A 26910-nucleotide genomic window follows, 5' to 3' on the forward strand; every position below is an offset into this window, starting at 1 on the left:
TCTACGTGTAACCCGCTGAACTGTTAACTGTCAATGAAATCAAATCTTTCTTGTGCCTACACTTAACTTAAATTTGATCATATTATTATAAAACTGCTATTTTCAACTATTGCTACAAATCTGTCTATTAAGAGGGACAGGATGTTATCAAAGGATGCCGCTTTCATTAGCAATCCCACATATCCTTTTTGTCTATTGAAATTAATTAAAAAAAAAAAAAAGCACAACAACAAAAGGCCATCTGCAAGCCAGCTGTCATAAATGTGTAAATCAAGAATTTCCATTTAGGAAGAGGGAGAGCCAAAGCCCAAATTGTTGGGAATATTTTCTCCAATTCCATTATCACACACCAGTATTCATATTCTATCGATTTTTCCATAGTGCTTGTCATCATTAGGGTAACGGGTGAGCTGCAGTCCTCCACACAGGAAGGCCTGAGCCCGGATTCAAACCTCAAACCTGTGAAGTGGATGTGCTAACCACTACTTCACATGCTACCCACTTAAATTTGTTTTTATTCATTTCATTAAAACTATATATATATATATATATATATATATATTATATAAAACATACAATTCAATAAAAATAATTTTACTACTAAAAGTAATATATTTTATACATACATTTTAGCTTTTTTTTTTTTGCTTTTCCTTTATCTACAAATGAGCTGCTGCCTCTATTTGTTTTAAAAATAAAATGTGGGCTTTGAGGACAAACGCTTGTTCATCCCTGATTAGTGGGAGGAAGCTGGAGTACCCAGAGAAAAGGAACACAAGCATCGGGAGAACATACGTGGTTCAAACGCCTTTCCCATGTGAGGCAGATTTGTGAACCACTAGTTCACTGTGCAGTCAAATGCCATGTTTAGTTTCCATTTTCAAAAAGATCACACCACATAGCAGAGCAGAGCTGAATACATTTTATTTTCATGACAGTATATAGAATTCCTGGTGTAATACAGGACTGGATTACAATAGTGTATTGCTGGAAGTAGTACAAAAAATGACGACATAATTCAAAGAGGCGTCCTTAGAAGCCGACTTACTTTACGCTTAGGCAAAAGCCTCTCCTGCATTCGCCAACAATTTGTTACAATCATCACAGTCCTTGTACGACAGTAAAATACAAAAGCTACAGTGTAATAAAACAAACTGTGAAAATGATTCAAATGAGGTTTGCAGGCAGCGAGCGCTATTTGAGTCTGTGCGAGCTTGTAGCCAACATTTAGCATTCTGCTACTCCCCTTTTAGTAGGATATGCCTAACATCTTACTATTTGCACATTTCTTAGGAGTGGCCGGAATTAACACACTACAAATACTTTGTTATACTGTACCTAAGTACATTTTTCAATTGTAAACTGCAGATGAAACCAAAAAGACAAACACACATTAAGTCAACCTTAATTTTGTGATTGACCATCTTGGGGATTTTTAAGGCAGAAAATAACTGGGATAACAGTGACATGAAGTAACACGAACCAGGGAGCATGAACTGCGTTGACGCAACGGATTTGGAGAAGCAAGATATTCTCCATCCATGACCGTATTTCAGACAATTGTTGGCTCCAGAAATGATTCTACGAAGCTTAAAAACCACGAGCTTCTGGCGTTAAACAAATCTAGGTCTAAACAGATATGGTGTATTAGTTCAATTGTCATTAGCTAATTTAGCATTTGTTTTCTGTGACAACATGCTGTTTGGATAGCATAAAAGCCTTAGCCAAAGCTAGCTAGGAATCAAAACTACAGTGTAGTTATATAATTGCCTAACATTTCAGTCTTTACGTTTTCTTTTTAACTTTTATTTAAGGAGTCGAATCAGTACTTTTGCCATATAGATTATCAATACTTGTGCTAAAAAGTGTGAGTACTTCTCTACTTTTTTTTTTTTTTACAGTGGAACCTCTGAGGGCGAACACCATCCTGTGATTTGTTCTGATTTCGAAACACATTTTCCCGTAGGAAATAATGGCTTGCGCTCGTGTTCCATGGTCAAACTTTCACCATCGTAAAATCTTTAGAAAATGCACAAGCTATGTTTTAAGTAGCATTTTAAACATTTTAAACTGTCGTACAAGTGTATGTGTATAATAAAACAATAATATAATAAATGGTGCTCGCTCACCCTTAATTTGACCTCGTGACAACCTGCTTCATGGCAGAGGGATTACTGTATTGAGGGGAAAAAAAGTTTTTTAAAGAAAAAGATGCTACAAGGTCTCAGTTTTCAATTCCATTATGAACAAAAAACTCACTTATTTTCTATGCTGCGCAGTTGCAAATAGTCTAATAATTTTCTTTTTCTGCATAAGAAGAGAATGCTTGTGTGGAGGGAAAACGGTAACAAAAATTGCAGTCAATGGTACTGAGGCCCCCCGGTCAGAGTCCCATCAGGAAGGCACAGTGGATGAAGAGCGAGTCTGTGATTCATGCGGTCGGTCAGCTGAAGCGTCTGTTCCAAAAGGATATGAAGGTGTTCGAATTGAACGCGCCGATAAATATGAGCAGCAGAAGGTAGAGACTCATCATGACGGCAAAGTGGTGCCTGAGGAACCACGAGGTGTTGCGGGAATGTCTGCGATGAGGAAAAACAGCAACAGACACCAAGGATCGTGTCACATAATTGAAATTAATATGAAATAAATAAATATGAAAAAAAAAAAAAAAACCACCTCGAATTATTTTGGGTTCGTACAAATAATTCCACAAGTTAAATTGAAGCAGATCCAAAATCAATGTTCAAACGCCAACAGCACATTAAAGCTGTGGTAAATTACAGTGGGTACGGAAAGTATTCAGACCCCCTTAAATGTTTCACTCTTTTTTTAGATTGCAGTCGTTTGCCAAAATCATTTAAGTTCATTTTTGTACACACAGCACTCCGTATTGACAGAAAAAAACTGAATTGTTGAAATTTTGGCTGATTCATTAAAAAAGAAAAACTGAAATATCATACAGCCGTAAGTATTCAGACCCTGATTCTCAGTATTGAGTCGAAGCCCCCTTTTGAGCTAATACAGCCATGAGTCTTTTTGGGAATGATGCAACAAGTTTTTCACACCTGGATTTGGGGATCCTCTGCCATTCCTCCTTGCAGATCCTCTCCAGTTCTGTCAGGTTGGATGGTGAACGTTGGTGGACGGCCATTTTCAGGTTTCTTCAGAGATGCTCATTTGGGTTTAAGTCAGGGCTCCGGCTGGCCCATTCAAGAACAGTCGCGGAGTTGTTCTGAAGCCACTCCTTCGTTATTTTAGCCGTGTGCTTAGGCTCACAAGTCGTCCTGTGCCTGCAGCTGAAAAAGACACCAACAGCATGATGTTGCCACCACCATGCTTCACTGCTGGGACTGTATTGGACAGGTGATGAGCAGTGGCTGGTTTTCTCCATGCAGGCCGCGTAGAATTAAGGCCAAAAAGTTCTATCTTGGTCTCATCAGACCAGAGAATCTTATTTCTCACCATCTTGGAGTCCTTCAGATGTTTTTTTTTTTTTTTTTTTTTTTAGCAAAGTCCATGTGGGCTTTCATGTGTCTTGCACTAAGGAGAGGCTTCCGTCGGGCCACTCTGCCATAAAAGCCCCGACCGGTGGAGGGCTGCAGTGATGGTTGACTTTGTAGAACTTCCTCCCATCTCCCGACTGCATCTCTGGAGCTCAGCCACAGAGATCTTTGGGTTCTTCTTTCCCTCTCTCACCAAGGCTCTTCTCCCCCGATTGCTCAGTTTGGCCGGACGGCCGGCTCTAGGAAGGGTTCTGGTCGTCCCAAACGTCTTCCGTTTAAGGATTATGGAGGCCACTGTGCTCTAAGGAACCTTAAGTGCAGCAGAATTTTCTTTGCAACCTTGGCCAGATGTGTGCCTTGCCACAATTCTGTCTCTGAGCTCTTCAGGCAGTTCCTTTGACCTCATGATTCTCATTTGCTCTGACATAAGGTCTTATATAGACAGGGGTGTGGCTTTCCTCATCAAGTCCAATCAGTATAATCAAACACAGCTGGACTCCAATGAAGGTGTAGAACCATCTCAAGGATGATCAGAAGAAATGGACACCACCCGACTTAAATATGAGTGTCGCAGCAAAGGGTCTGAATACTTATGGCTGTGTGATACATCAGCAGAAAATTCAACAAATCCGTTTTTTTTCCTGTCATATGGGGTGCTGTGTGTACATTGATGAGGGGGAAAAATGACTTCAATGATTTTTACAAATGGCTGCAATATAACAAAGAGTGAAAGATTGAAGGGGGTCTGAAAACTGTCCGTACCCAAAATATGTATACTGTATATATTTGCAAAGCTCATATGTTACACTATTGCATTAAAAAACAAGTGGATCAGTTCTGCGCTTCCCATATGGCAAAGTCAGATAACCAAAATATTGAAAACACCTCTCTGTACACTTATGCAGGTGTACCAAGTGAAGTATCAGCACATATTTACTTTGCGATTCTGTGCAGCCTCTTACCTAGACATGTGTCTCCTTTGCGAGTAAACCAGCAAGTACTTGACACGTAAAAGCTGATTGTTTGTGACCACAAAGTACTTCTCCGGCACATCTCCTCCCTGGCTGTTTTTGGTCCTCGAGCGCTGACGGTCAATCATTTCAGAGTCTGACACGGGCGAGACGAGCGCGTGAGATTACAAAGCTTAACGCTGCACTTTTCAGCTCTACGTTTGCGGCACGACGCGCAGTTGACCCACCTCTCTTCTTCACCTGACACTTGACGTCCGGGTGATCGATGACTTCGCACAAGGCGATGCAGCTGAGCAGCGGGCCCAGGAGGCTTTCCTGCCAGCCGCTGCCGTGGGGACTGTAGAGGACAGCCATGCTGAGGTCGCTGGTGAGGTACGTCCCCTCTCCGAACACCGAGTTCTTCACGTCACATGCAAAAAGCAAACAATCAAAACTGCAGGTGACGTTGACGGTGAAAGCTCGTCGATTTCTTAACGTGTCCAGCACCTTACTGATAGGTGGCGAAGGTACTCACTACACATTACACAAAGTACTGTATTTACGCAGAGGTACAGATATCTGTGTTATTTAAAAAAATAAATAAATAATAATAAATAAATTGGGGCTTTTAGTGCCCCAAAACAATAACATCCTTGCAGAAACACACTGTTACGCATTTTAAGGAGAGCATTCTAGTTTGTTTTTTTCCCCACAGTTTTAGAGCGCTTTTAACGGCGTTTTAGTGTTGTCGGTTGCAGCGTTGCGAAACAAAGATATATGCGACTCTTAATCCCAGGGCCACCATTATGTAATTGAAGACGAATATACAGTTCCAAGTTTATAGTCCCTGTGTTGACAGGGTTACAAGTTACAAAAAAATAGAAATAAATTTGAAAAATTCATTAAAACACATTACAAGGAATCAAATGTGCACAGTACTACTGTGTATTTAAGAGTTTAAAAGTTGTTTAAGAGTAAAGAAAGTGTATCGTGGAGGTTAATAGGACTGTGGTGACGGGGGGGGGGGGGGGGGGGGGGGGGGAAACTGTATTCACTGTAAATTGCATTGTTGGTTTCGGAAACTAAACAAAAAGATTGCGCTCGTGGCATTACGTTCCATTTCCGATTTACTGTCATCCTGAAAAAAGCCGAAGAAAAAGCAAAGAATACTTGCGTAGTTAATCATTTAGACGCGCCCCCGAGTTTGTGCAAATGCTCACACAAGTTTGTGGGAGACTTTGGAGGTGTATTTGCTGAACGTTTCCGAACGAAGTACCTTTGAAGCGTTTAAAGTGGAAGCTTCCACTTTATAAACACAATGAAATTGAATGATCCTTTTACTTCATTTGGTAAAAGGCTATAAATGTGGAAAACTATTTTTTTCTAATAGCAGAGGGAGAAGAACGATATTTTGGGGGAAGGCAACAGGCACTTTTCCAATGATTTCCCAACCTTGAGAACACACCGACAAAATGAATCAAGCCTTTTTCAAGAGTCGCGAGCGGGAGAAGTTTGAGTCGACAACAGGCGACTCGTCGCGAGTCAAGCGGAGAAGTGCCTCGCACGGAGCCGACGTCCTCGCTGACCTTGTTGAGGTGACAGTGCAGGCCGTTGTGAACGATAGAGTGGAAGTTCTCCAGGCGACTCCCGTGGAAGGCGTAGAAGACATCTCTGTCCTCTCTCATCCGTTCAAAGCGCGCATTCAATTGGTCACAGTACTCCAGCTCGAACAGGAAGTCTGGCGCAGGAGCAGAAACGCTGGGGTCTTGCGTTATGGCACAGAGTTTGGCGTACTGGTAGAGAGTGGCACAACGGATAAATGAAGTTATTGGTTGCAAAAGCCGAAGTGTGTGCATTTGCGCTCAATCTGTTGTACCTCGTCCTTCTGTAGTGTCTTGACAGCAAAGCTCTTGGAAGAGAGGATCCAGTGTGCAAGGGCCACATGGTGCTCTCCCTCGCCTGGCCGCAGTCGTACGATCGCTCTCACCCCGGGGAAGGAATTCACATCTGCCAACTAGACACACACCATTCGTTCTCTCTTTCATGGACCAGATCGCCACAAGGAAAATACACTCGCGACCTTTTTACTTATTTGCCAGAATATGAGTGACATCAATGATGCGTCCATCCTTGTCCCCATTTTCCCTGACATTAAAAGGTTCTTATGATGGAAAATTGACTTTGTAATTGTATGACAAGTCATCATCCATCGCGATACCACTATATGGTGGATTTTTCTGTCTGTTTTTCGAGGGAAATTTTCACTGGCAGCACAGGGGAATAGTGGTTAGTACGACTGCCTAACAAGTCTGAGGCTCAGCGCTCAAATCTCTGCTCTGGCCTTCCTGACTGGACTTTGCATGTTCTCCCCGTGTCCGCGTGGGTTTTCTCCGGCTTCCTCCCACACGCCAAAAACATGCATGTTGGGTTAAATGTCTGTATGTGCCCTGCTATTGACTAGCTAGACCAGTCCAGAGTGTACCCTGCCTCTCGAGTCTCTCCCAAAGTTGACTTCGATAGTCTCCAGCTCAACCACGACCCTAATGAGTATAAGGAGTAAAGAAAATGGATGGATGGATGGCTGGATGGATGGATGGATGGATGGATAGCCTCATATGTTATCGTGGAGCTATGCGGATTATACTGATTGTTTTCTTATGGGCACAATGCCTTACCAAGCGCGATGGACGAATCAAGCTCGCCGTGACCTGCCTGTGCCGAGCTGGATGGAGCATAATATATCTCTCCTTTAATATACATACACTGCCCGGGCATAACATCGGGTACACCTTGACAATTTCATGGGATATAATACAAGAGGTGCAGGGGAAAATATTTAAATAGATCTATCATAATCTAACATCTTATTATTGTTGATGGAATGCACCGGGCAGCAAGGTGACCTATTGTTTAGCACATCTGCCTTAGTTCCGGGGGTCGTTTATCTATAGGTTTTCTAAAATTGACTGATGGCCAGTCCACGGTGTCCTTATGACGACAAGGACTAAAGAAATTGGATGGATAGATGTTTGGCATGGCCAAGACCAGCACTGCACTGCATCATACTTGGAAGGAGCTTCAGATATTCTGCTCCTTTTGTCAGTAAAATAAATACTGACCAAAATATTGCAAAATAACTCCCACTGTAATGCACTGCAGTTCTACAACACTGCAAACTATCCATCCATCCATCATCCTCATTAGGGTCGTGGTAACTGCAGCCCAGCTCAGCTCACTCTGTCATGCGAGGAAGGGTACACCCTGGACTGGTTGCAAGGCAATCGCATGACTCATAAAGACAAACAACAATTCACACTTACCAGCAATTAAGAGTCTTCAAAAAACAAACTATAAAGCAGGTTTTGGGGATGTGGGAGGAAGCCAGAGTACCCAGAGAAAGCCCAGAATTAAATTGTGCACATCTTACCAGTGCATCAAAGTCTTTATTGCCCTCATGTAAATATCGGGGAGGGAAAGGGCGAAGCAAAGAGTCCTTCTTGTAGTTCTGAGCAGCAGCAACAAACAGGCTGCAGCGAAGATCGGCTGCCACAGGATCTCTGTGCAGGCAGGAGCACACCAGCTCTCGGACGACCTCAGGAGGGAGCGGCGGCTGCATTCCCAGCTCTGTGAAGAGAAGCAATGCAATTCGGTGTTGACAGAGTGGAAAAATGGGATTGAGCCATGACCTCTCACCTGTGAGGCAGACAAGCTCACTACTGTCTCACTGTTGCCCGTTTCACTGTAGCTACAGCGGCTGAAATATGTCATTGCCAACAAACAGTTGAAACGGTTGGTGTGTTCAATACTTTTTTCCCTGTGTCATTTCGCATTATTACACACAATTGAATTTCTGATCTTATTTGGTCTACTTTCTTTGTATGTATGGGTCACTTGGGTTGTTCCCAGCATGGGGTGAAATTTTCATGTCAATAGCACCTTTGGAAATATATTCACTGAGAAAAATGGTGACGTGTTAAATACTTATTTCAGCCCCTGTATACATATTTCAGCCGTTGTATACCATTCATCATGCCTTCTTTTATTTTGATTTTGCTTATCTCACTGTATCCATGCAGCTTTATGCCCGTGGGAAAGCCTACAGAGCAATAGTTACACATATGAGTTTTTAGGCTCGTAGATTTAAGGATGAACCTAAGATGCACTATAACCTTTACAGGTGGTTAACGTAATTTGACCTTTTCTTAACTTCTGAATGCACATGGCCAACTGTTTAATGTTTCGGTACTTTTTGTTCTCTAACATCGATAGGATAGCAGTTTGTCAGTACCCGCATACAGACCCTTTCCCCCCAAAAAATGTAATATCGCGGAAAGGTTTATTTCCATAATTCCATTCTAAAGTTAAACTTTATTTCCATAATTCCATCCAAAAGTTAAACTTTCATAGATTGTAGATTCAGGGGGCACAATTTCAAGTACTTATTTGTTTATTTTAACATAATTTGGGCTTCCATCTCATAAAACCCACAAAATCAGGAATAATAATAAAAAATAAACAAATAAATAGAATACTGTGAACCAGCCCAGATTTTGCAGGTCAGAAATGTTTTAAACTGAGTGTCACATACTAATCTACTAAACTCAAAGCATCTGCACAGGTTTCCCCAGGTGTCATTAAATTGCTTCAGTTTGGTTCAATATGGGGAAGACTGCAGACTTGACAACTGGCTAGAAGACCATCATTGATACTCTCCATAGGATGGGTAAGCCACAAAAGTTCATAGCTAAAGGAGGCTGGCTGGTCACAGAGTGCTATGTTCTAGCATATCAATGGAAAGTCTAATGGAAGGAAGGACAAAATGTGGGAGGAGAAGATGCACCAGCAGAAGAGATGACCGTGGGCTTCAAACGCGGATTATCAAACAGAGAAGATTCAAGAATCTAGCAGAGATCCAGAAAGAGTGGAATGAGGCGGGAGTCACAGCTTCAAAAACCACCACATTCAGACGCATCCAGGAGATGGGCTACAACTGTCGGGTTCCTCGGGGGTCCAGCCACTTCTGAGCCTGAGCCACTGTAGGAAGCGTCTCAACTGGGCCAAGTGGTGGCCACCGGTCTAAGGTTCTCCTTTCCGATGAAAGTAAAGTGTGCCTTACATTCGGGAATCAAGGTCCAAGGGTTTGGACGAAGATGGGTAAAGAACAGAACCCAAGCTGGAGAAAAGAACAAAAAGAGGACAAGTGTGGTGTTGTCACCAATGCTTGGGAGTGGGCTGTCCATTCAAGAAGAGCTTGAGGTATGTCTACGTACTTTTAATACAGGTTTTGTCGTTCCCAACAGAATATGTCGGGCCCGATTTGGGAAATCGCCCCGGATAGCTAATCGGTCCAATGTCTGGGCTAAAATCCTGTTGTCTGATCTCGGCATTAGAGCGGGACTGAGTGTCATCAGAAGGTTGCAACAGAGAGACTGGAAGACTCACAGAAAGGCATGGAAGTGAACGTGCTTGGAAATGTAATGGTTGATTCATGGATCAAACACGTGTTGTGAATTTTGCCGTTCGGTTCCTACTTAGAGCACAGAAAAATAGAGGGGCATGTGCATTGAATACTTCAGAGAAGCTAAAGTTCACTGGTCAAAGCTTGTAGTGCATTTTAGGGTCAACCTGAAATTTCACCCCAAAGCCGAATATTCAAAACTTTTTTGTGAGTAGTGTATAATCTATAGATTGGACCCAAATACATTTAGCCATATGCCACCTGTATAACCGATTGAAACATTTGGTTTGGATTTAGTAAGCTATTTGAGTTGTCTTAACAGCTGTTTCCTGCATCACATGCACAGAACAGCTTCCTGCTTTTGGCTACGCCATAGTTTACAGCAAACAATACAGCACTTCGTATCCGTGATCACAAGTGCTGACTGTGTCTATGGTTATGTTCATAGGTTTAGTGGATATCACTGTCATGTGTTTAGATGGCGTTAGTGTGTCTTTAGCTTCAAATGCTAACCGCTAATGCAACCGGTCACAACAAGTCTCGCGATGCCCATTAACCCTGGCGACGTAAACAACATTAGCGACTCACTGCTGAAGACGTATGCCATTGAAATACACTTGTGTCGTACTTAAACGTATTTCTGCTGACAGAGAAAAGTCGTACTGCGTTCAAGTGGCCTTACCTGAAGTTCTCTAAACTCATAGCAGCCCTGACTGAGAAAAGCTAACGTCAGCCAATGGCACTGTTGCGTTCACTGACTGCCGTGAAAAAGAGACGATGTGCAACGCAACGGATTGTTGCACGAATGCTCGTGCTGCTCAAGTAGTTTATTTGAAGAGATATACAGTTGTGTTGAATGTGTGGACACTTTGACCATTTTCCTTTACCCACCTTCGTGGTATCATTCTCGTATCTATAATTGATGGTCTAAAATCGTACTCTGCAAATGAGCCCTGAATGCAACCCGAGTGTGACGCTAGAACTATTCAGTATGTCTGTTTCCCGATCTGAAAATATGAAAAGAAATTGTCCCAATTAATAGGGCTTCTTTTTGAATAATAGGGCTAATAGGGCTTCTTTTTGAAGCCCTATTAATCACATACATTTCATATGTGTGATTTGTGACGAAATAGCTTTTATTGCAGTCAAACGTATGAAACATTAACGTTCAGCCCTTTTCAATGCCGGTAAGGTCACAATGACAACTGGTTTATTTTCTCCGACTATTATCGCCTATAGCTACCAATATAAGGTAAATAGGCTCGTATATTAGATGAACATATCCCCTAACATAACATAAAGTTATTGAGGCTTTCGGGCCGAGTAGTGTGTATTTTGTCAATAAATTAAGTCCGCTAGTAGCTAGCTCGTCCGCAGTTAGCACGTGAACACTATGGTGACGTCACTGGCAATCACCCAATCAGGTTTGCTTGTGTAATCATCTCCACCACAACTGCTGCACTGCTTCGTGATTGGTCGATTCGGGCCAGCAGCACTCAGCGAATCCAGGCCGCCATGAGCGAGGTTTGGGAGTAAAAAAAAAAAAAAAAAAAAAAAAAAAGAGAAAAAAAGAAAAAAGGAAACCCCACATCACGTGATCGCCTCTTTCTCCCAAACCCATCATTCGAAGCCCAGCGGTACATTTCTGTCGGATCTGTCCGTTCCAAAACGTGCATTTTGACGAACAGACATTTATAAGATGCTTTTTAAAGAAGCCGCGAGATTCTAGCGACTCGCCCAAGACAAGGTAAGGCGCTTTACGCACATATTTCCATTCATCCACTCTGTAGAAAAGCGTTCAAATCCAACCGGATTCGGTCATCTCGCTGTCCGGGGGAAGAAGCACCGATGCACCCGCGACGTGACGCACAGGCTGAAGGGCAGCGCTTTCCCATCGCCCGGCATCGAGATGCACGGTTTCCCACTGCAGTATCACCTACAGAAAAACGCATTTAATCTAGATTCGGCATCATAATGTTCAAAACAAACAAACAAACAACAACGATTAGGTTTGGCGGTTCGGTTCTGCAGAGAGTTTAATATTCGGAGGCAGAAAGATGCCCTTCATGGCATCCATCATGCTGTGCACCAACATGTCCTCTCTTAGCCGTCACAATAATAATGTAGCGTTTTTTCTTAAATTACTATATACGAATATTGTGCAATATGTGGATCCGGTTGGCCTGTATATCACCATTGTTCCCGTTTCAGTACACCAGGCCACATTGCTACAATCTGTCCTCTGTATTACACAGCTTTCATATGTGCTCACTATTCAGTCATTCATTCATTCAGTCATCTGCACAAACAAGGAAAGAGACTTTATTATGGATGGATGCATCTATTTGTAGGGGGCGGAAAATCTGTAACAAGAAGGCCTGTGCACGCCATTACAACAGCTATGTCTCTCTATGTCCCTCTCACTCCCTCTCTCTCTCTCTCTCTTAGCACTTTTGTTTTTACGCCAGCTGATCGAAAAGCTATTATTTATTTTTGTCCCCCAAGTGGAGGAAAATACACAAGTCTCGCCATGGCAGGTATGCTTCTGCTTAGGACTAAAGCGTCAAGAATATGATGGCACCATGCAACAGCCTTTACTGCTACACTGAAGTATGTCTTTGCAATCCTAGAGAACAACTTCCCTCCCCTGCCTCGATTCATCCCCCTCAAGCCGTGCTTTTACCAAGATTTCAATGAGATCCCTGACCAGCGTCGCGCCATGTGCAAGCGCATCTACTACTTGTGGATCCGTGAGTGTTCCCTGCTCGTTTCTATAGTGGAGCGACTGTGTCATGTGTGTTGTGTGTGTCACAAGCTGTTTTCCCCAAAACACTGTCCGGTGTAGCTGCAAGACCAGAGTGGCAGGTCTGATTTCCATTTGCCATTCAGCTGTTTCACATCAATATTGATTGAAGCATATTTTCGGGCAGGTAAAATAAAATAGAATAACACAGTGTGAGATACGAGCGACATAACTTACGGTTGAGCTGTCGTTTGGCTTTTTTCCGCTTTGACTTAAGAGCAAGACAATTGAGATACGAGCGCTGTACGGCGGTAGTGAACATAAGTCAAATCGCCTCACAAGTCGAAGTTTGGCACACATAGTGAACAATAATTAAAAAAAACAAAAAGAGGCTTCAAGATGTTCAATGCCACTCCCAGTTGAAGGTTACTGCCAAAGTAAACCTCAAACAAACAATTTAAAACAATCACACAGCTTTGTGTTAGGAAAGTCCGTTCAGCCTAATGATGACAAACGATGCCAAATGCCATGGACGGTCTAACACACAGCGTCAGCGTTATGACCCTTTTAGCAACGGATATTTGAACACAAATGGTGGAGCAACACGTGCATACAGACAATAGAACAATACTCACAAGCATATATTCTTTATCCTCACAAAGAATGAGGAATATTACCGCGGTTTAGTGAGAAGCTGCGACCGTCTTCAGGTTTCGCCCTATGGCTTTATTATATTGCCTCCCGGAAGCCATGGTGCACACAGCAGACTGAGCAGCACAATTTTAATTGAGCTGAAGCACAAAATATGGCAACCACTGTTTAATTCTGTGTGTTCTAGTATGTTAATACTGTATGTTTTATAAAGTACAGTATTATAGAGTGGCAGTTATTAAAAAAACAAATGGAAAAACATGTTTTCTGTTTTTTCGGGGGAGGCTGGAACATAACGGCGTTTCAGTCAATTTCAATGGTGAAAGATAATTTGACATATGAGTGTTTTGAGTTACAAGCGTGGTCACTGAACAAATTAAACTGGCATTTCAAGGCAGGCAGCACTGTAGTCCATAAGATGCATGTCGTGTGTGCTTTTCGTTGACCAATGCACGCCAACAAAGTTTTTAAACAGTTGACTGAATCTTTCTGGAACAGTGAATAGTGCCACACTGGCTGTTAATCTGATTGGCTGCCTGGCATGGATGTGTGGTGGGGGTGGAGCCACCAACTTTGGCATGGCCTTCCTGTGGCTCATCCTCTTCACACCTTGCTCATACGTTTGCTGGTTCAGGCCCATCTACAAGGCCTTCAAGTAAGCCACTTCCACTTAAATGCACGCCGCCCTGAAAAAAAAAAGTGCTTGTTTCTGACTTTCAACCGTTTCCTCCCCTCAGGACTGACAGCTCGTTCAACTTCATGGCGTTCTTTTTCGTCTTCATGGCCCAGGTTGTGATCAGTATTATCCAGAGCGTTGGAATTCCGGGTTGGGGAGTATGGTAAGATTTTCAAATTGTTGTACCTGTAGATATCTAATGGGCTGTATGGCAATACACTCACCAGCCACAATGTTATGTCCACCTGCACAATCTAATGCAGGCATATCCAAACTAAAGATTCTCAATAGTCCATAGATGTGAATGTGAGTCAATGGTTGTTTGTGTGTGTCCTGGGATTGGCTGGCGACCAGTTCAGGTTAGACCCCCCCCCCCCCCTCTCGCGCAAAGTCATCTGGCATAGGCTCCAGCACATCCGCAACGTTAGTGAGGATGGTATAGAAAATGGATACTTTTATCAATGGCCATCTATTCAATTTACAGTCAGCGAAGTTTGTAACATTTGATTAATAAGCTGTTAGAAAGCGATTTTCTTTCCTCTTTAAAAACCTATCTCAGATGAGAAATGTTAAAAAAAAATTGATTTAGTAAGAAATTCAGATTTATAAAAAAAAAAAAAAAAAAAAAACTTTGTATAAAAGCCTGACCTGAACAAGAGAAACCGATGTGATTTTCAGATTCAGCCATATAAAATTGTCCTAAATCAGTTGAAAAGACCGAAAACATTTTTTTTGGTAACTCAATATAATTAAATCAGCCAGCACTCGCACCCCTCTTTTCATGGTGAATAATTGCAATGATCATCCAACTTCGATGCCCCGCTTAAATGTCTTTGTAATTTAGCGTCCCCCATCTGTCAGGATACCTCCTTCCGACTGGGGCTCACTTGGGCAAATTGGCTAGGAGGAGTTTGTCAAGTAGGAACACTGGAATTTCACCGCGACCCTAGTGAGGACAAGCGGTAGGGGAAATGGGTGTATGGATGTAATTTGCCTAAAATTGCTGCTTCAAACAAAAATGGATGACTTCCTGCTCAGTTCCATGCATGGGTCCTTGAGACTTCTTCGTGCATCCTGTTATGATGGACGCCACATTTTGCATCGATCTGCAAAACTGGTGGCAATTTCCTTTCTATTTTCAGGGGGTTATTCCGAGTGAGTTTTTAGGGGACGTCTTGGGGACCCCTTAAAATACAAAAAACCCTGTCCCAGCTGACACGGGGGCAAGTAGAGAGGTACACCCTGATCTGACAGCCAGTCAATCACAGGGAACATACTGTATCAGAGCAACATCGGCAATATGTAGACAAATCATAATTCACAACTGATATTCACACCTATGAGCAACTTCTAAAAAAAACACGCAAACGATTCAACTCTGGAACAACAGTGTGAGGCAGATGTTACCGTTGAATATATATATATATATATATATATTTTTCCCCAGAGTATCTTAATTCATAGTCACTGATGCTATAGTGGTATATTTGGTGCCGGCAACGTGGCTTCATTTCCCACTCAGTGACTATATGATCGTGAGTGCGAATGGTTGTCTCTCGAAATCTGTCCCGTGATTGACGGGCAACCAGTCCAGGGTGTCGTCTGCCTTTCACCCAAAGTCATCTGGGATCGGCTCAAGTTAGCCGCGACCTTAAACAAGTGGTATAGAAAATGGACGGATGGATGGAGGGATGAATCTCAATTGACTAACCTAAGCAATGTCTGTTAGTCTTAATGTGTGAAAAGCACTAACTGTTCCGTTGTGTCCCATCAGTGGCTGGCTGGCTACCATCACCTTCTTCAGCACCAACATCGGCTCAGCCGTGGTCATGTTGATCCCCACTGTGATGTTTACTGCAGTAGCGGTGCTCTCCTTCATCGCCCTCTCAAAGGTTACTCACACAGTTTAAATCGCAGTTCAAAATTCCTACTCGGTTTTCGTTATTTACATGCTGTTTCGTTTAGGTGCATAACCTCTACCGCGGCAGTGGCGGCAGTCTGGGGAAAGCCCAGGAGGAGTGGGCTACCGGGGCCTGGAAGAATCCCCACGTCCAGCAGGCGGCTCAGCAGGCAGCAGTGGGGGCCGCTCAGGGAGCCATGCAGCAAAACCAGTACTCGGCAGCGCCCACCTACAATTACGATGACCCCATGTAGGACAAGGACATGGGGACAGGTTCTTCTGGAGAAGAGATACGAAAAAGGGATGAATTAATTACACAACCCATAATTAGGCGCCCTTTGTTAGAAATCACGTCACAAGATGAGAAGGAGAATAATGTAGGGACAAGTGTTGGGTGTAAATGTACTGTACATTTATTGAACATCCGTGTGAATAAGTTACTTTTTGTATCAGTGAAGAGGGACTCAATCGCTCCGTGTGTCACATCTTGACATCATCAACACTGGCATTTAATATGTAACATCTAGCTTGTTTACGTTTGACTTTAATTCCCAAACAACAGAACAAGTGCCGCGACATTGATAAAATGAGGATTATTTCACTTAGTTTAGCATAGCAAGGATGAGACCAAGAACACCGGGGATTTAACGCACACATATTCTTCCACAAAACTGTACAACCACAGTATGACAGTCTTACTGTAAGTCATATGAATGATATATGCTGCTCAGAATTTTAACACCAATTTTGTAACCTTTGGATGTTGTTTCCTGATGCTACGCTAAGGTTGCCAGGCGAGCTTGTATGAATTCATTATGGCAGGGGCGCTATTGAAAAATGAACAATAACCAACTTTACAATATTAATGCTTAAGACTCCATTATGCTGCAATGTCAAACATACATTTTAGCATCTTAAGCAAAGATCGTATGCTGGAAGGGCCCGCCCTCTTTATGGCAGACTATAGAATTTATGATAATATGGCTCCATACCATTCATTATCCCAGTTTTCGTGCTTTACCTCTCAAAATGCGTACCGTAAAAAGGGCCGCAGAGCCGCACATTCCCAATCAGCGTCTTGAATCTGGAAGTTGGACATAAAATGTGAATAGTCGATGTTGTAGGTGGTCATAGCCGTGCGTGATCAGTTTTCGCTCTCTTGACAAATTCTCCTCCTTCCTGTGAATGCTTGAAGAAATGTATTTGTTTCTCAAGCTATGGCTATCATTGTCATTCTCTGGCTGTCGTAATTCCACAAGTAGGTGTACTATGATAATTATAATGAAGAAAATACAATATGAATCTCAATGAGGTTAAAATGGAAGTGATTATTTCTGTCAGTGGTCACAGATCCAAACATCTTCAAGATTCCCTAGATGGTTAATGCCAGTGACTCTATTAGATTTGAATGAAATGCACAAAAATATGTAACTGACTGCTTGTTATTTCCAAAACGTGACTTGTCGTGTCTGATTGTGATAATGCGGTATTTTATATGTAGTTTGTTTAACCTTTCAGTTGTTCTTTTATGTGTAACTTGATGATATTTGGGTGAGATTACGAGTACGGTAATAGCTGTTTTTTTTTTTGTCTTTCCTATTTTAAATACATTTGAAATAAGTTGCCTCTTGACATAGATGCTCAGTGTAAACCAAAACTGTTGAGCAATCGCCAAATGGTTCCACGTGTACAATGAAATCAGAACCTGTATTTGGACTTAAGATGGAGAATGGGACCGCTCTTAAAATGAAAACCACTGGTGTACTTTCAGTGTTTACCTTACATGTCCGCCGGCTAGCTTAACAGATACATGGTCAACTGTTCTTAAAACGCACAATGAAGTGCAAAAAGGCAATGTGTGAGCTTGTAGTACACACTGCAGTGCATTGAACAGCTGACGCACTCCATTTCAAAGTTTCCGAAAAGCCATTTCCTCCAACGTTCCCAAGTGTGTTGCTCACTGTTTGATATGTATTATCATGTACTGTAGCTTAAATAAGTATGAATATAAAATAACTTGTGGGGCTGTGTAAAACATTCAAATGAGGTGGGTTCAAGATGGCAGTGATTCCATGCGGGAGGTACACGAGGAATAATTTTTTGGTGTATTACTTTTGTATTATTTGGTCCTATCATAATGGATATTAAACAGTTCTTGCTGCAATTTGCAGTTGGAATACCTGTCTTCTATGCACATAAACTCGACTATCTTCCAGTGCATGTGTTCTGTTGATTAAATTGCATGTTTGAAAATATTCAGGGATTTGTGGATTTGCCTCATTTAGAACCTTTTGTCATCTTTCATATATATATATATATATATATATATATATACATTTTCCGGACCGCTTATCCTCACTAGGGTCACGGGCGTGTGTGTATATATATATATATATATACATATACACACAGAGCGGTTGAAATAAGTATTTAACACGTCAACATTTTTCTCACTAAATATACAGGCACTTGCAAAGGTGCCATTGACCTGAACATTTCACCAGATGTTGGCAACAACCCAAGTAATCCAACCATACAAAGAAAGTAGAACACATAAACTCAGAAATTAAGTTGTGTATAATAAATAATGTGAAATGACACAAGGACAAAGTAACACGTGATGAAAGCGAGGTGCAAAATGGCATGGAAAGCCAAGACAACACCAAAAGTCTTATCAGTAATCAAACAGCAATCCAGCCCCTTGTCAGTGCAAATGAATCATCAATCAGTCCTAATTGATGCCCTACAAAAAGGTCTCATTGCCAAGGTGTGAGTTAAGACACATCTCATGATGGGCAATGCATGCCACTAGTTTTTCCATACAGGAGGAGTCTTGACGCTGTCATTGCAATCATAGGCTTTTGTACAAAGTATTAAATAAATACCAGTTGGCGTGGTCGATACTTTTTCCCCCCCCGTGTCATTTCACATTATTACACACAACTTAATTTATGAGTTGATTTGTTCTACTGTCTTACTTGGGTTGTTCCTAACATCTGGTGAAATTTTCAAGTCAATAACACCTTTGGAAATATATTTGCGAAAAATGGTGACATGTTAAATACTTATTTCAGCGCTGTGTGTGTGTGTGTGTGTGTGTGTGTGTAATTTCCAGCCTGACATTAATGGCTTTGGGGTTAGAGTCCTGTGCAAGTTGTTCGATCAACTCATTTAATTTTTCTTTGTGTACTGGAGAACAAAAAAGGACCTTCCCAAGACTTTCCCCACAAAGTTGGAAGCATAAAATTGCCCCAATGTTCTTCAGGTGGAAATATGGGGGCCTGGTTACATTTGTCTTCATAGTGTAGTTCAGGGGTGTCAAACTCATTTTTGTCACGGACCACATCGCAGTTGTGACTTCCATCGGAGGGCTGCTACGACTGTGCACCCATATAAAGGAAAGATTACCTCACATACTGTAATTACAGTACACACAGCACATTGATGAATACCCAGTTTTGAAATCAGTAGCCTATAAAAACACGTTTTTCAACTATTACCTTTCTTTTCAAAGGGGGATTGGTAACAAATGCTTGTAAACATCCATCCATCCGTTTTCTGAGCCGCTTCTCCTCACGCGGGTCGCGGGCGCGCCGGAGCCTATCCCAGCTGTCATCGGGCAGGAGGCGGGGTACACCCTGAACTGGTCGCCAGCCAATCGCAGGGCACATACAAGCAAACAACCATTCGCACTCACATTCACACCTACGGGCAATTTTAGAGTCTCCAATGAATGCGTGTTTTTGGGATGTGGGAGGAAACCGGAGTGCCCGGAGAAAACCCACGCAGGCACGGGGAGAACATGCAAACTCCACACAGGCGGGGCCGGGGATTGAACCCAGGTCCTCAGCACTGCGAGGCTGACGCTCTAACCAGTCGTCCACCGTGCCGCTAGATAATAAAATTGAAGCAAAATATGTTATCTGCAATACTGGCCACCACTAAAGATTCAGTTCTTGATTTAAAAAAAAAAAATACATATATATATATATATACACACATATATCATTATATATAAAATGAAATTAGTGAAACAGCAATAATCGTAAAATTCTTTATTCATAAACTTGATGCAAGTTTACAAATTACTGTACATGGTCAAAATGTCTTTAAATGAAAACAAATAAAAAATAAAAGGAATTGAAAACCAAAGCAAGCAAATCGTGCCGGATGCCATCATCATCTGTTTGTTGGTTTAAAGAGATTCCACTTTTCGAAAGAGTCCAGTTAGAAAAGTGTGCAAGTCCATTCACCACTGCATGACTTTCCATCTTCAATCATCTCTCATGTCGCCCCTCAGAGCAGAGTTTTGGCATCGGCGGGTAGGCAACCACACCAGCTGATCACGGTTCTCTCAGGTGAGCACACAATGAAAAACTAACAATGCTGCCAGACCAGAGCTACATTCCAGTGCTTCGCAGGAAGCCGTCCTCCAGTTGGCATTTATAAATCAACTGTAATGCAATTACAATGGGACTTATGGTGAGCCACGATCCTTTGTGTTGCTATAGGCCTATTTAAATTGTGTCTGAAACGTGATCAGAAGTTGAGCAGAGAGTTCCCTCCTACGTGTAATTAGTCCGTGTCGCCTTTAAAACCTCCGGAGGTTACTTCCAAGTTTGATTCAAAGCAGTGACGACGGCCAACTTAAGACAAATTTTACATTCTTACACTATCAGCAATCCTTTCAATTTTCACGCCGAAAGCAACACAGAAGCACATCTGCATATCGTACCGATAAAGGACAGCCATATTACTTTCATTCCCTACAGGTTAACTCAACTCATCTCTTATTTCATGTAACAGGGTTGTGGCCTTGTAACTCAAATGGAAAGGTGCAAACCACGCCAAGCAAAGTATGCCAGGACTAACAAATTCCACAATTACTAACCCAACATCCTTTGTTTACTCTGTGAGGACAATTCCAGTGGGACTCTAGTAAAGAGGGATGAAATCCATGTTCATGGCCACAACTGAGCATGGCACTGCAACTATAACCACATCAACCCTGCTGCTGTAACTAATAGAACACTAGCAGGGATGATGGACAGGAATAAGGCAAAAGAGCTCCTTGACGGTTTTTATTTCTGCTGAAACATGGCATGATGTTCATTTAAAAGCATCATGCTCTGTTTATCAACAATGAGCAGATTCCAGAGTCATTTTTAAAAATATCAACCCAACCCTCTCCGACGATAACCCATCGCTTACGGTCTCCCAATGCTCCCCCAGCTCTTTTAAAAAGATAGAGTGGCAGGTCATTTTAATTTAAAGATAGCCATCCAAACGATGACAACTGGCTCATTTATTGTCTAGGATGCTCATGTAAAGTAACATTTACTAAATCGTTTGAAAACAGTAACTGTGTACCTGTTAACACAAAATCAATTAAAACGTGAGGTGACGTGCCACTTTGAGGGCTTCAGAACGACTTTTAAAACTCTTATTTAAAGTCCACTTTGCCGTAAGCAGCTAAAGAAGAAACGTTCCCCCCACATTCAGACTGGAGAAAGGACAATCGAAGATATATGAACAGGGCAGGTAACGCCCTCACATCATACGAAGGAATACTTGTCAGATGAACCAACCAGATGGGTCTGCAAGAAACGTGATGCACTCCCAGCAAGTCAGATGGGGGGAAAAATACTCAAAAGAAAATGAGACACTTTGACCCATGTTCCCAGTGCATAGTGATCGGCGCTGCTTATCCATCCTCTTTAGGGGGTGTGTACCAGCCTGGAGAAGAAAAAAAAACCTCAATAGTGCGTCCGAACATCTGTGCGAGGACTGATCCCGAGTCAGTGACCAAAGTTCACGTACCATTCTTTTCGTGAATCTGCACAAGGGATTTGTATGACTGTTGTGCTCTGGCAAGATTGTACTGGTTCTATGAGACGAAAACATACAATTAGATGCAGAAAAACACATCATCAACTTTTGACCACTGTTTTTTTCATTGCCATTTATTTGTCCGTCTTTTCGCAGGCAGACTAAAAGAAAAAACTAAGTGTTTGAATTCATTTCACGACATCGCTCACAACACAAATCCCTCGTATCTCAAATCATCTTTCCCCATCAAAATGAATGGAAATGTCACGATTCCATTTCAACGTCCCCCAAAAAAACACCAACACGTTTTTGGGGAAAAGTTTTCAAATGAGAAAAATAGCACTCTACAGTATTGTAATTTATTTTTACAAAAATTGTAGCAAAAACATAATTAAGGAATTCAACAGTTTGGGCATCATGATAATTCAATGGACATTGTGCTGCTCCTTTTTCTTAAAACCACCAAGGGGCAGTAGAATACATACAGGCATACTACACAGAGTTGACGATGAAATACAGAATACTAAGTTGCAAAGTGTTGCACAGAGCATAAAGAAAGAGTATTTGTCAGTATTGTGTATTTTCTATCTGCAAGTTTTGCTACCGCTTGTATTTCAAATATTTGTAATTACTGCATTGTCAATCCTCGTATATTTCGCTCATCTATGGCATTTTGCATTGTGCATAAGCATTAGGCTAGCAGACTTTCATAATGGTTTGGTTAAACACACATGTAATTCTCTTTGTTTTAGGTTTAGTTTTATAATAAATTTCATGTGGGAGTGGCAATAAACAGAATATTTCACATGGCCATTTTCCTTTTTGAAGAATTTTACCCAATTTTCCAAACTGCTGCTTGTTGCGAAGTTTGCTCCCATCAAACCTCACGCTCACAACTCCAACCTTTGCTTGCAAGCCCAGACAAGAAAAAAACAAAACATAACAGCAACAACAACAAACATCGGCCGAACAAATGGCTTGTACCTCGGAAAAGGTTGTATGTCGGGTCACTTGTGAAGTGAGGTACCACTGGACTGCTGGTTCTCAGTTTATGACAGTACCAACATAGGGGGTTACGAACAGTGTGCAACGAACTAGTTTGGACAGCGGCGTAAGAAATGGTCATCACAATGCACAAGAAGGCCCGCTCAGTTACCACCGTACTTACTGTTTTTCATTGGCTCGTTTTAGACTAATTTCCTTGGAATGTTTTTCATACAATTACATGGAATTAAGACTTGACCTCCGCAATAGCGTAGGCCAGTGATCATCTAAGGCGCATTCTGAATTCAACACACATTCGGGTTATGTCGCCACCTGAGGAGCGGAGCTACGTTGTAACCGAGGACCCCATGTAATCGTCAGCCTAATGGAGTATGCAAAGGCCGATATACAAACCCCAATTCCAATGAAGTTGGGATGTTGTGTAAAACAAAAACAGAATACAATGATTTGCAAATCCTTTTCCACTGCTATTCAATTGAATACAATACAAAGACATTTCAAATGTTCAAACTGATCAACTTTATTGTTTTCTTGCAAATATTCACTCATTTTGAATTTGATGCCTTCAACACGTCCCTAAAAACCTGCGACAGGGGCATGTTTACCACTGTGTTACATCACCTTTTCTATTTACAACACTCAATAAGGGTTTGGGAACTGTGGACACTAATTGTTGAAGCTTCGTAGGTGGAACTCTTTCCCATTCTTGTTTGATGTACAACTTCAGTTGGTCACCATTCCGGGGTCTCCAGTGTCGTATTTTGCGCTTCATAATGCGCCACACATTTTCAATGGGAGAACAGGTCTTTCCTGCTGGCAGGTCATTCTAGTACTCGCACACTTTTACTACGAAGCCATGCTGTTGTAACACGTGCAGATTGCGGCTTGGCATTGTCTTGCGGAAATAAGCTAGGACGTCCCTAAAATAAAATATGTTGCTTGGATGGCAGCAGACTGTATGGTGCTCCAAAACCTGTACAGTGGAACCTCGATAAAATGGTGCCCAATAAAACAGACCGTTGGGACTGAACAATGTGTCCAAAAATTGTTTCCATTTGTCACTTAGTATGTTATTGACAAAGCCGACGAAATAACTAAGTTAATGGATTCTCAAAAGATTTGCTCGTGACAGCCCTGCTTCAAAGACACCATCCTGAAATGTATTTATGGTGGACACGGAAGAAAACACGGCCAGTCTTTTCTCTCTCATACATGTTATGTATATATACATACATGTATACACACACACACACACACACACACACATACAGTGGGTCAAAAAAGTATTTAGTCAGCCACCAATTGTGCAAGTTCTCCCACTTAAAAAGATGAGAGAGGCCTGTAATGTATACCAGTCTACTCAGTTATGCCATTTTCTGCTTCTGAATGATTCCATGGCTGACTTGGAGCCTATCACGATGACAAAACTTGCATTTCCTTGCATCTGGGACATTTTAGTGCACGGTGACAATTGTCTGGCACTAACCTGTCCCGAAGTAGTTTTTCGGGTGTGCTGTCCTCAGTTTTAAATGCTATGTTACACAGGATGGGCACTCAGGGCGCGTTAAATCCAACAAAACATGGCTCTTATGCAGTTGCTGACTTTCCCAAAATTATCAGAGTGATACATGTCTTTTCTGTAACTCATCAATGTTGGTTTGTCTTCGACTTACACTTCCAATTCCATCATTTCAAACTTCATTTTGCGTTTGCGGTGCTCTCCTAAATGGTGAAAACCATTTGGAAGATCACCACAAACACACCCGTAGCGCAAAACCCACATTTAAATATGGCAGTTTCCACCACTTTTACATGTTGCCAACAGCCCACACAATCATTTAGAGTGAATGAACATGCAATTTAGTACGCGCTATTTGGGATCTTACTAAATCAGGCCTCAAGTGTGGGGTCTTTCACATTTTACAAATGGTTACGATGGTAAAATCAGTAGGAGTGAAATGGTTCACATCAACATAATCACCCTGCGCATGTTAATGTGAAGCTACAAGCATGACTAAAGACTAACATAGAAAGCAATAATTGATTAATACAAGATTGTGTCACCTTATTGGCCCCAAACTGAACTCTGGCCTTTCCTTTCACTAGAGTTGCATTTATCTGCATAATAACAGATTCTATGGAATAGGCACTGCTCCATCCCTGCAAAACACAAAAAAAAAAAAAAAAGCATTAATGTTAATCTTCTGGAAATCATAGTCATGTCGTGACACAAGCTCGATTCCACACCTGCTTAGTGAGAAGTTCCATACACAAGGCTCCTCCTCCTAGAACATAACTGGAATAATAACAATAATACAAAACAAGTTAGAGAATAGTGTCTCAAAATCAATTTGTATACAAACTGAACAGGAGTAGATATGCACACACACTCACCCTCCGGAGAGCACAGGAGCGACAACCCGCACAAAAGGTGGGTCAAAAGGAAAATTATCCTGTCATACCAAGAAAAGAATACAAATTTTGACACAAATCTTTAGACTAAAAAGACAAATTCGACAGAGCTAATGACACAACTCACTTTATAAGAGAAATTGAGCAAAATGTAGTCCACGCCTTCCTTTTCCTTTAAGACCTGCAAATCACTATGCAGCGGACTATCTGGATCTACCCTGTAAAAAAACAATAAAAGCTCAAATTATCAAGAGCACACAATACATACGCGGGACATAATGACTAGAAGTGAGTCTTCCTGACTTACGTCCTTAACTTGACATGCCAGTCATAAAGGCTGTCATTGACGAGTTCCACTGAATAAATACCTGTGAAGTGACACACACACACACACACACACACACACAGTTATAGAAAGTACTGTTTAAATGTGTAAACACACAACCACCTAAAAATGTTCAACTAACAAGGAGCTATAAAAAAGGATGGATGGATATGTGCCTATGATACGAATTGAATGGCCTTCATGTTGGGAAAAACTGGGTAAAACTTGCACACTTTCTCAGCCTTTCTGAGTTGTCTCAATAACACTGAATTGTTTTCTCACGTACTGTAAATGTCCCCTTAATCTTATCCAACAGGGGGAGAACAGTGGACCTTTAGTGACAGACATGCAAACACCAAAGGCATGAAAAAGTCGATTTCTTAAAAAATTGATTTTAACATAAATGAAGCAATCTGGAAGACTCTGAAGAGGACAATAAGGGAAAATAAAAACATTTTCTTCACACAGAAAAATATTTATTTATACCGCTCAAGTACATGATGATGTACAAATTTAAGATTACAATTAAATTTGCCTCATTTCTTTGCTTTTTTGTTCTGGCCTCCAACTTGAGCCAGGCCCACCTCCACCTGCACCTGATGCCTGCTTCAAGCTGTGGCACATGAATAGCATCCTCCTCTTTACGCACTCTCATTCTGGAAAAGAATTGACTAAAATCACTGTCTGTTTCACTTCATTTTTCACCATTACCAACTTCAAAGGCTAATCCCAAATGCATCCTCCAGGAAAATATCAAGTACAATATTTTTCTGTTTTTATCGGCCATTTCTGAATTTGAATTTAGTTCATTCTGTGTTATGGCATAATCCCCAATATCGCTCCGTCGCTTAATACATTTAACATTAACATCCGTAAACTAAGGAGAGAATTGTAGGCGCATTTCCTAATTAATACAAGATGTACTAGCAGATCAACTCTTGTCGCTGATGTTACGTGTGCTTTGCGGTTCCGCTGGGATCACAACCGGGGCCACGACCCACAGCACTTCAATGCGAAAATAGAAAAGACCAGTGCAACAAATACGACATGGGCTGATCTGATGAGCAAAAATGTTGCTTAAACGTAAGAGTAGCAAAAGAGGATGTCCGCTGCAGAGGTGGATAGAGTAGCCAAACATTGTACTCAAGCAAGAGTACTGTTGCTTGACAATAATGTGACTCAAGTAAAAGTAAAAAGTAGTGCTCCAAAAAAATCACTTGAGTATAAGAGTAAAAAGTACACAGTAAACTAATTACTCAAGTACTGAGTAAATAGGGAGTAACTTCTGTTTTAATCACAGGATGAACATCAATTAAAATAATAATAATAATAATAAATGCTGTGTGTGTGTGTGTGTGTGTGTATCTGCACAGTCAAAACTACAAAGAAACATCTGCAATTTACTGCAAGGTGTTTTCTCAAGTTATGGGTGATCAGAAATATCCACATTTGGGCAGA

At 41.6% G+C, this 26910-nt stretch overlaps 3 protein-coding genes across 4 annotated transcripts in view; 1 reads left to right on the forward strand and 2 right to left on the reverse strand.

Moving 5' to 3' along the window:
• Positions 1–899: 899 nt before the first annotated feature.
• parp16 (poly (ADP-ribose) polymerase family, member 16) lies at positions 900–10664 on the reverse strand. Its single transcript, XM_061676980.1, has 7 exons — positions 10594–10664; positions 7881–8077; positions 6330–6467; positions 6040–6246; positions 4702–4873; positions 4466–4610; positions 900–2579 (listed from the first exon to the last, which is right to left on the reverse strand). The coding sequence occupies exons 2-7, from the start codon at positions 8067–8069 to the stop codon at positions 2444–2446; spliced, it is 987 nt and encodes a 328-aa protein (XP_061532964.1). The 5' UTR covers positions 8070–8077; positions 10594–10664; the 3' UTR covers positions 900–2443.
• An 825-nt stretch (positions 10665–11489) lies between these two features.
• On the forward strand, positions 11490–18045 carry scamp5a (secretory carrier membrane protein 5a). Its single transcript, XM_061676146.1, has 7 exons — positions 11490–11658; positions 12360–12448; positions 12542–12661; positions 13804–13960; positions 14043–14144; positions 15756–15873; positions 15947–18045. Exons 2-7 carry the CDS (start codon positions 12442–12444, stop codon positions 16133–16135), a joined length of 693 nt encoding a protein of 230 aa, XP_061532130.1. The 5' UTR covers positions 11490–11658; positions 12360–12441; the 3' UTR covers positions 16136–18045.
• A 1876-nt stretch (positions 18046–19921) lies between these two features.
• LOC133402446 (ubiquitin-conjugating enzyme E2 Q2-like) overlaps positions 19922–26910 on the reverse strand; it is a 12150-nt gene continuing 5161 nt past the window's right edge. For both annotated transcript variants that reach the window (XM_061676145.1, XM_061676144.1), the window contains exons 7-13: positions 25435–25495; positions 25255–25345; positions 25110–25168; positions 24963–25011; positions 24780–24875; positions 21702–21768; positions 19922–21617 (exon numbers count right to left, since the gene is read on the reverse strand). In XM_061676145.1, the coding sequence (XP_061532129.1) occupies positions 21586–21617; positions 21702–21768; positions 24780–24875; positions 24963–25011; positions 25110–25168; positions 25255–25345; positions 25435–25495 (455 nt within the window). In that variant the 3' untranslated portion in view covers positions 19922–21585. The remainder of the gene's footprint in view (positions 21618–21701; positions 21769–24779; positions 24876–24962; positions 25012–25109; positions 25169–25254; positions 25346–25434; positions 25496–26910) is intronic.

Source organism: Phycodurus eques, chromosome 5 (assembly GCF_024500275.1).
Source record: "Phycodurus eques isolate BA_2022a chromosome 5, UOR_Pequ_1.1, whole genome shotgun sequence".
NCBI classification, from domain to species: domain Eukaryota; kingdom Metazoa; phylum Chordata; class Actinopteri; order Syngnathiformes; family Syngnathidae; genus Phycodurus; species Phycodurus eques.

Excerpts from the sequence above, each read along its gene's own strand:
- parp16 (XM_061676980.1), bottom strand. The coding sequence starts at position 8,069 with ATGCAGCCGCCGCTCCCTCCTGAGGTCGTCCGAGAGCTGGTGTGCTCC. Across the intron at positions 6,468-7,880 it reads ATAAAGACTTTGATGCACTG|TTGGCAGATGTGAATTCCTT; the intron begins GTAAGATGTGCA and ends GTGTGTGTCTAG. Across the intron at positions 2,580-4,465 it reads CAAAGGAGACACATGTCTAG|ACATTCCCGCAACACCTCGT; the intron begins GTAAGAGGCTGC and ends TCCTCATCGCAG.
- scamp5a (XM_061676146.1), top strand. Across the intron at positions 12,662-13,803 it reads CATCTACTACTTGTGGATCC|TGAATAGTGCCACACTGGCT; the intron begins GTGAGTGTTCCC and ends TTTCTGGAACAG. Across the intron at positions 14,145-15,755 it reads ATTCCGGGTTGGGGAGTATG|TGGCTGGCTGGCTACCATCA; the intron begins GTAAGATTTTCA and ends GTGTCCCATCAG.